The sequence below is a fragment of the Netta rufina genome, assembly GCF_964035555.1.
Source record: "Netta rufina genome assembly, chromosome: 3".
Classification (NCBI taxonomy): domain Eukaryota; kingdom Metazoa; phylum Chordata; class Aves; order Anseriformes; family Anatidae; genus Netta; species Netta rufina.
Genome location: NC_140125.1, coordinates 3,366,992 through 3,376,547, shown reverse-complemented (window position 1 = coordinate 3,376,547; position 9,556 = coordinate 3,366,992). Strand labels below are relative to the sequence as shown.

General features: G+C 59.7%; 1 protein-coding gene across 1 annotated transcript; it reads left to right on the top strand.

Annotated features, from left to right (window-relative positions):
• Positions 1-216: 216 nt before the first annotated feature.
• On the top strand, positions 217-4,886 carry FBLN7 (fibulin 7; the record flags this gene model as incomplete). The annotated part of the gene is made up of 8 exons (XM_084283775.1): positions 217-303; positions 1,821-1,980; positions 2,192-2,362; positions 3,187-3,312; positions 3,444-3,581; positions 3,664-3,801; positions 4,227-4,365; positions 4,514-4,886. The coding sequence occupies 8 exons, from the start codon at positions 217-219 to the stop codon at positions 4,884-4,886; spliced, it is 1,332 nt and encodes a 443-aa protein (XP_084139901.1).
• Between the last annotated feature and the right edge of the window lie 4,670 nt (positions 4,887-9,556).

Here is a 9,556-nt window from a genome sequence, read left to right as displayed (position 1 = left end):
CCCCAGGCAGCATTTGGGGTGACTGTGGCTGGAGCCGGGGTGCAGGGAGCGCCTGGCATCCGCCTGTGCCGCTCGCCAGGGCTCGGCTTCCCCGGCCGCGGTGCGCGGGGCTGGCGTGGGAGGGATAACTCATCCCAGCCAGGAGGCAGAGGTGCCGGGCGGAGGGAGCTCGCAGCCTTTCCTCGCCGCCCAGAGCCCTGCTCGACCTGCAGGACCATGACTTGGGGGCTTCGCCGCAGCCTCCCGCTGCTGCCGCTGCTGCTGCTGTGCCTGGCGGCGCGGCCGGCAGCGCGGGCGTCCCAGGTGAGCAGTGCTGGGCGTGGGAGCTCGTTCTCGCGTGGGGCCGGGGCTGTCCGCAGGCGTCTCCCTGTGTGGCTCTATCCTTCTGCCTCCCATGGGATGGGAGTGCCACAGGGTCCTGGGGGTGCCTCCTGGGGGTGTTGGGGGGTCTCTTTCCTCTTTTTCCTCTCGCCTGAAGCAGGAAGCTTAAAGCGTGCAAATGCATTGTATGTTCCCAGCCCTTAAAAGCCTCCTTCCCAGCTTCAGGCAACTTGTGAGCACCTCGCCCCGGCTCCCGAGCCGGCAGGTGAGCGATCGGGGAGCGCGTCCCGGTGCCGCTCTGCTCCCCTCTCCCGGAGCCCGGCGGGAGGAGAGGTTTCCCTGCACCCACAGCTGCGGGAGGGAGGTGTGAGCAAGGAGGCTGTCAGTGTCTGGCAAGGCTTAAACAGAGCTTGTGTATTTATTTTTTAAATCATTTTATTTTATTTTCCCCACACCTGAGATCACGACCAAGTACACTGGGAGCAAAAAATACCACTATTTTTACAGGGCAGTGGGGGTTTGTTACGGTTCAGTGTCCCGCAGGGAGCTCTGCTGGCTCTTGAAGCTAAAACCAGCCCTAACAAAGAGCTGTTTATTAAAGCGAGCTGAATGCCAGGCATCTATTTGCTTTTTCCTCCCTCCTCCTGTGTGGTGCACCCCAGAGCTGCAGGCAGGACCCAGCTTATCCCCCATGACCCCAAAAGGCACCGAGCACGCGCAGGGGATGGTTGCGGAGCAGTCTGAGTCTGCCACTTCAGGCTGGCTTCTCTTTTTCCTCTGCACCTTCTTGGTCGCTGTTTGCAGAGGCAGAAAACTCCTTCCAATGTGTTGTGGCTGGGGAGCCACAAATCCCCCCCCCTCCTTCCCTCCCTCCCTCCCTCCCTCCCTCCACCAGCTCTGCTTGCCCCTGGCCTCGTGCTGCACAGACCCTGGCCCTTTCCCCATCAGCAAAAAAGGGGCTGTGGGCTCCCCAGGGAGTGTTCATCCCCCACCCTGCATGCTCTGTAAGTCTCTGAGCTCCAGAACTGACTTTGCTTTGCTCAGCTCTTGCTCTTTTCCTTCGGTTTGCAGTCAATTCCACAGGAAACCTATAATAACGATGCCCGTCGCCTGCATGAGTCAGTCCCTCGGTAACCATTAGCTTGCAGGCAGAAGTCCCACAAGTGTTTCTGGCCCCAGAAGAACTCGCAAGACATCTGTTTTCCTATTATTTTGTAATATGGAAGTGGGACACGGTTCTCGCTCCAGCAGGACTAAACATGACTTACAGCGTCTCTCCCAGGGCTAACGAAACGATTACAGCCTGGCTGGGAGCGCCGTGCTGCCCTCTTAGATGTAGGACACTGTGCCCAGGCTAGGGATTTCCTACACCGCGTGCAAAACTCCCCAGTGTGGTCACAAACCACAGAATGGGACCGTGGGGAGCCACATGGGCGGTGGGGCTGGGGCTGGGGCCGCGGGGCGCCATGCGCCCCACTGAGCAGCCGCTGCGCCTGCAGAGCTGCCTGGGCAGGCAGCAGCTCCTGGCCGCCGTGCGGCAGATGCAGCAGCTGCTGAAGGGGCAGGAGACGCGCTTCACCGAGGGCCTGCGCCTGATGAGGAGCCGGCTGAGCGCCCTGCACGCCACCCTGAGCAAGGCTGCCCCGGAGCCACCAGCCGGTGAGTCCTGCGGCGGGCGGGGGCCTCGGAGGGCTCCGCTCCAAGCCTTGGCTTGGGATGCCGAGGGCCAAAGCACGGGCAGTGGTGTGGGCATCTCTGCGGATGGAGCCACAAGGCGCGGGTGGGCTGGGAAGGCATGAGAAACCTGCGGCTGCAGGGGGAGCAACTTGTGGCTCCCCCGTTCCTGATCCCTTCCCCGCAGCTCCCGCAGTGTTCTGTCCCGCCCTGCAAGCCCCCGCTGGCGGACGCAAGTTCGGCACGAAGTACCTGGTGGAGCACGAGGTGCACTTCGCCTGCAACCCCGGCTTCGAGCTGCTGGGCTCCAGCACACGGACGTGCCAGGCCAACGGCAGCTGGAGCGGGCAGGAGCCGCGCTGCACAGGTACTGCTGCGGTGCCCTCGCCGGGGGCTGGATGGGGTCACCGCCACTGGAAGCGTTTCCTAGGGTAAAATTGGTACCAGGCGGGCTGGCTGGTGAGGCCAGGGTGGTGTGGAGAAGCGTGGTTTGGTCTTGCTTAAGGGTTCTCCAAACCAGCAAGGCAGAGTGAAGCTGCATCACCACCTACAGCCCTTCTTGTCGCCCCTCATGCATTTCAGTGCTCCAGGTCCCGATCCCAGCTCTATGCAGCTGTGGGAAGAGCCTCTGGTCCCAGGCTTGCCGAGGGGATGGGAAGGGGTGGCAAAGCCTCCCAAATGGGGTTTCTGGTCATGGCATCCTTCACTGCAAGCAGCAACAAGACACGTTTTGTTTGCAGGTTCTGTTCCCTGAGCAGGGCTATGGGGCAGCAGTGCTTGTGGGGCTGCTTTGTGTTCATCTGCTTGGGCTTGCTGGGTCCAGCTGCAAGAGTGGGGACAATCCTGGCTTCCTGATGCAAGAGGGACTATTGGAGTCCACCAAAGGGGTGGTATCGCAGCTGTCCCTGGCCACTGCAGCCTGCACGGCAGTGGTTTGGCTCTTCTCATTGAGAAAAGCAGGAGAAAAGGAGCCCAGCAGCAGAGATGGGGGGCAAAAAGAGCATCTGAAGGCTCCCTCCATTGCAGCAAAGCCATTGCCCTGGGGCAGCACCACCGCGTTGCAAACAGCTGGCATCTGGGCTCGGTGAATGTGCCATGGGGTGGCTAAATGTGCCTGAAAAGAAGAAAAAAGAAAAAAGAAAAAAAAAAGAAAAAAGAAAGAAATGAAATGTGTGTTTTTTTGCATGGCAGAGATCAGCGTGTGCTCCAGCAGCCCCTGCCAGAACGGCGGGACGTGTGTGGAGGGGCCAAGCCAGCAGCGCTGCCTCTGCCCGCCGGCATGGAGTGGGGCCGCCTGCCAGCACCGCACACAGACGGGTGGGTGGCTCCGAGATTCGGGGCTGGCACCCCGGGCTAGCCCATGGGGCATCGGGTGGCACGAACAGCCTCGGGGATGGGAGCCGAGCAGGGACGCTCCGTGCTCACCATCGCCCCGTGGTGCCCCCCAGTGCCCCCACCCCTGAGCGCCACGGCTGACCCTGCCTTCAGCCGCAAGCCGCGCTGCGCCCAGGTGGAGCGGACCCAGCAGTGCCGCTGCGAGCCCGGCTTCCACATGAGTGGCACGGCCGCCGCCAGCCTCTGCCAGGGTAAGCGGTGGCGGGGCCGCCGGTGGGGCCGCTGCCACCCAGGCAGGCTGCGGCTGAGCAGGGGCGCCTCGTGTCCCCGCAGACGTCGACGAGTGCGAGGTGTACCAGGCCGAGGGGGCCCCGCGGCTCTGCGCCCACGCCTGCGTCAACCTCCCCGGCTCCTACCGCTGCGCCTGCCCCGGAGGGTACAGCCTCCTGGCCGATGGCAAGAGCTGCGAAGGTGAGGCCCCCTGCTTCTCCACACGGAAAAATGCCATCTTTACTTCCTTTTCCAACCCCTTTCTTTTCCCCTGTCTTGCTTGTAAGCGTCTTGGCTCGCAAAAATCTCCGTGGGTTTGTACGGAGAGGTGGTTTCCCTGCTGGGCATGGAGAGGAGGGCAGGGAGGTGGTTGCAGCACATACAAGTGGTGCGCGATGCTCTGGGGCTGCGCCTCGCTGGCAGAGAGCAGGGAGAGCATCGCCGAGTCACGGAGCTGCCCCACATGAACGGGGTGGTCCCAAGAGGAGATGCAACCTAAAAACGAGCCTACAAGTGGCGATGCCTGATCCGTTTCAAATTGCTCACCTGTTTTCTGCCAAAATGAGCCTTGCGAGGAGGATGTTTAGGTGCACCCGTGGGAGGGTGACCTGCTGTCTGTTTTGCAGACATCGATGAGTGCGCCCTGTCACAGGACAACTGCACGCAGGGGACGACGTGCATCAACACAGGAGGGGGCTTCCAGTGCGTCCGCCCTGAGTGCCCGCAGCCCGGCGGCAACGTCACCTATGTGAAAACATCGCCCTTGTAAGTGTGGCGGGGGCCCTGTCCCCTAAATAACTCTGTAGCCACCAAGCTGGTCCAACGCCACCTCCCTCCTTGGGCAGGGAGGGGGACACTGACCTCCGTGTCCACTTGGGCTCCCTCAAAACCTCCTTCTCCGTCACCTCCACAGCCAGTGCGAGCGCAACCCCTGCCCGATGGACAGCAGGTCGTGCCACCAGGCGCCCAAGACCATCTCCTTCCACTACCTGCCCCTGCCCTCCAACCTGCTGACCCCCACCCCGCTCTTCCGCATGGCTACGGCGGCTGCGCCCGGCCGGCCGGGACCCGACAGCCTCCGCTTCGGCATCGTGGGCGGCAACAACCGGGGCCACTTCGTGATGCAGCGCTCGGACCGGCAGACCGGGGAGCTCATCCTGGTGCAGAGCCTGAAGGGCCCCCAGACCATCCAGGTGGATGTGGACATGTCCGAGTACCTGGACCGCACCTTCCAGGCCAAGCACCTCTCCAAGATCACCGTCTTTGTCTCTGCCTACGAGTTTTAGGGGGGGCTGGGGGGCGGCTGCGGGGTTTGGGTGGTCTCATGTGCACATGGCCAGACCCACAGTGACGATCCCTCCTCAGCATCCCCCACCTGGAGCGCTGCAGGTGGTGGCCTGTGCTGAAGCCCCGCAGCCAGCTGTCCTCCCCTCTGCATCACAAGCCTCCAGGTGGCTTTTACACTCGCCTATGTGGAAAAAAACAGCAAATGAGGTGCAAAAGAAGTTGGGTGCATGGGCTATCTGCTAGCTGGGCTGCGAGAGCTGAGCATCATCTTCACCCGAGGCTCCAGCAGGACGGCCCATAGCCTCTACACATACGTGGTGCAAGGCAGTGGACAGAAACCAAGTTCCTTACTCCCTTTTTAATTCCTTTTTGTAGGAAAGAAGCTAAGCTGGTGCTGTCAGCCCTCTGTGCTGGCCTGGGCTTGCTCACCTGAACACTCCCCGCTGATGCCAAGCCCCCCAGCCTGCAGGGCAGGGGCTGCTCCCGGTGTTTCAGTGCTGGGCTTCCCCCACAGCTGGGAAAATCCCAGTCGGGGCTCGCAGGGCAGAGCTCAAGCACTTGGTGCTGCTCAGGGCGGCAGAGGCTGTGCCCAGCGAGCCCTAGGGCAGCACAGGAACCTCGTGTGGTGCAATGCACATCACTGCTCGTAGCTCTCGGCATGCGTTGAGAAGCCGCAAGTTCTCCCCAGCCTCTGCTCACAGCCTGTTTCCGAAGCAGTGAGGTTGAGACTGTCTAAAACTGAAGCCACTGCATGGGTGCCTGCATCGTGTCCCACAGCTCGAGGGAAAAGGTGCTGCCCTACAGTTCCTGCTCCCTGCCTCCTGCACCCCCGGGTACCAGCTGGGGTCGGTTACCTTCAGCTCACCAGAGGGGCGCAGGGAGGACCTCACCTGGTGCTTTTTTGAAGTAGTTGGGGGGAAGCTGCAAGTGCTTCTTGCCACCTCCCCTGTGCCATGCTGGCCTGCCAGCACGCTGTCCCTGCGGTACCATCTCCTCTGCCACCACCCAGCTGGCTCTCGTCTGCATGAGGGACGTCGCCAGCAGGCAGAGGATGAGCCCCAGAGGGATGAGTGAGCCCTCGGCATCATATTGTGTGAGGAGCAGAGGGGAGGGATGGGTGGAAGGACCTAAGGGCTGTCCCATGCTTCAGCTGGTGGGCAGCAGCTCCTTAAACCCCTGGCACATGTGCTCACGCACCTGCATCCATCCGCAACCACGTGGAAGCCCTGGGTAAGCCTGCATGAATGTGACACAGGGACAGTGACTGCTTCGGCTGCATGTGGTGCTCATGTTGCAGGAGGTCGAGGTGTGAATATTTCACTGTGTAACACCCCCCTGCCTCCACCGTCAGTGCAGCTGCAGGAATAGCTCGGGTGCGGTGGCCGCTCCTGTCCTGACGCAGCTGTACAAGCCGTGGGGAGGCACCACTGCGCTCTCCCACCTTGCCCCATTCCTCAGTGCAGCGCTTCCGCATGTAAAGCACACCAACATTATGCATGTTTCTTCATTATGCTGGTTTTAATACAATTAAAGGATGATATAGCCTCTGAGCAGGTGCAGAGTGGAATGAAATACCCGATGTGCGTGTGGCCAGCGTGCCTAGGGGGGATGCTCATCCCAAGCCATCTGGGGATGGGTCCTGGCTTTATGTGGCACTAACCTGCCCTGGTTATTTTCCTTTTTTCTGCTTTATGCTGCTTGAGAGGGCAGGCAGGAGGTGCTGGGATGTACCAGCATGGGGGTCTTGCAGCTGGTGGCATGGGCAGTCCCTAAAGCGGCTGGGGACAGCAGGCACTGCCTGGCCAAAGCACCCCAAGCAGGACTATGTGGAAGCAGGGTTTGTTCCAGCAGGACGAAAACACCTTCCTAGAGGAAAGCGGAGTGCTCTGTGATGACACCTGGTAGTCCTTCAAAAAGCAGCTTTCTGATTTCCCTTGAACTCAGCCCAGATTTGAAGAAATCCTGCTCCTGGGAGAAAGGGGATGTCCACCTGACAAGGGGAAAGAGGCTGAGCAGCATGGCTGTTAGGCAAATAAACCATTTTGAGGCACCCTTTGATCCTTTACAAGGAGCTTTCCCTGTGTGGGGAGCTGGCCTCTTTCCTTCCCCCATCTCATATCCCAGCACAAGACACCTGCACTGCTCCATGCCCTGTGTGAACCAGGGGAAATGTCCCTTGAAAAGGGACTGCTGGATTGAGAGGCCTTGAGAAGAGTGAAAACTCTTTGCAAAACCCCGAATCCTACCCATTGCAAGAAAAAGCTACCAGTTTCTTACCAGCTCAGAGAAGAAACTTTGGGGTTCCAGTAAAGGAGCTGGGCTGAGATGAGAGGGGGCTTTTCATTTTTTTATATTTTTGGAAAAGCTGAAGGTGGGCAGCTTTGGGGAAAGAAAACACAGTTGTGAGCAAGAAGATGACGGATGGGGCAGCTCAGAGCCTGTGGTTTGCTGGAGCAGGGTCTGGCCTGCTGCAGCTGCACAGCCTGCTGTGGGATGCTTCTGCAGTGCCCCACTGCTGCATTTAGGGACGGTGCCGAAACCCCTGTGCCTGGGGATGCGCTTCCCACAGTGCCTGGGCCTGGCTGGGTTCGGGGCTGCCAGGAGGAGCTGTATGTTTTTGGCTTTTCTTCTTTTATGCAGGGCTTTTCCCTGCATGGCAGAGCCCGAATCCTGCTCGCAGCCGGGTGGGATGGATGATACGCACCGCTGCAAAAGTGTGCTTGCTGCCCGAGAAGCAGGAGAGGATGACTTTCTGAATAGTTTCCATCTGATGCTTTAGCTGGCTCATGGGGCTGGAGATGGGTGTTTGGACCTTCAGGTTGGCTTTCCTTGCAGCGTAATCCTTAACTGACAGCATTTTCCCAGTTCCCGAGGCCAGGGTGAACTGGTTTCCCCTCTCCGAGATGGGACGGGACACTGAGGACTGGCACAGAGATGCGGAGGGGCATCTCTGCCACCAGGGCTCACGAAGCAGTGCCCGTCCTTCCAGGTGCTCCTGACCTGTCCTGAGGGCCAGGATCAGAGCTGGGAAGCTCAGATATCTCTCAGCCTTAGCTGGCTGCACCATCTCTCATTCAGCCCCAGAAATGTTTAAGGTTGGCTCCGCAGTGCCTGGGCTGGGCTGGAAGCCTCTGGCCAGCATTTGAGCTGACTGCAGGAGATTTTTCCCCTTCCCAGAGAAGTGACTGCAGCATCTTGCAGCCTGGAATGTGCAGCGAGAAGCTCTTCTGGTCCCAGTAAATACAACTTCGCGTTGGGATAATAACATTTCAGAGCCCAAGAAATAGCTAGGTTTGCCTATGCTCCCCTTACAGGCACTGAAAGCAAGTGGTCCCCATGCAGCTGGCTCCAGACGTGCTCTGCATGCCCTGGGAGAGCCCCAAAGCCACCGAGGAGGGTGGCTGGGGACACAGTAGCAATGTGGAGTGTCTGGTGGCAGGGTGAACCTCTGTCCCCCTCCAGCACAGGGCCCCCAAGCCGGTGCTGTGGAAAAGCAGGAGGAGGTGGCTCCACCATCAGTGTGGTGGTGTCAAAAGGGGACACCCCGGCACAGCCACTGTGCCTGATGTCTAGCAGCCCGAACCCACACCTGCTGGGGACCACGGACCACCTGCATCCCAACCACCGCAGGTCAAAATCCCTGCCCTGCAAAGGCTCTGGCCGTGGGGGAGCCTGCAAGCAGAGCAGAGTGCTGGCAGAGGCCCAGTAGCAGCAGGGAAAGGAAGGCGTGCGGTGACTCAGGAGCGAATCACGGGCTCCACAAGACACAGGGATTCCTCTTGGGGCTCGTGGGCATGAGTCGAGCCCAGGACAAACCTTGGATGCCCCCTTAGGTGTGGAGCAGCTGAAGGCCTCGCATGGAGGTGGAGGTGGGATGCACAGAGCCATGCAGGGCCATGTGGTGTGCTCCTGACGGGGTGAGAAGCAGCAAAGAATCAGGGAAGAAGTGTAGGTGTAATTAACAGAGGGTGAAGAGCCCTCATGTGTGGCAGACATACTTTAGTGCTCTTGGCAAGTGGGGCCGAGAAACAGCTTAGATAGTTGAAGTCCAGCACTAAGTCCCCAGCATTGCCTGGAAGGCAATAATCCCCAAATCTAAATACATAGAGAAATGCCTGGAATGTCTACAAGGCCCACAAAGCACATAAAAGGAGAGGGGAACCAAAATGAGAAACTGCTCCAAGAGAAGTCATTAAGACTTAACTGTGGCTGTGGCCTGGGACCTCATGAATATTCTACCAAGTGACCCGCACCGACCTGGTCCCACTCCGGGAGGGAATGGGAGTCACCTTGCTGTGCTCTGTGCCTGCTCGTGGGGCCTGAAGAGAGGACCAGACGCTCCTGACCACCTGCCCTGCTCAGTGACTCTTCTATCCAGCCCAGAGCAAAGCCAAAGGAACAAAGCGGAGCCGGCACTGCCTGCCCGAGCACATCCCAGCCCATCCCAAAGGGCTGTGATGGAGGAGGAAACAACACCTCATTTCAACTGTTTCCCACTTGGCAGCCCATGAAAATGCAGAGCACGTGGGGCATGCGCTCAGCTAAGGACCATCCGGACTTTCCAACAGCTAAAGTAGGCATGGTTGGCATATCCCACCGGGGAAGGACTGGGGGTATTTCTTTCCTTGAGGTACATGAGAACGGGGCACTGGAGCCCCTGCAGGCATCC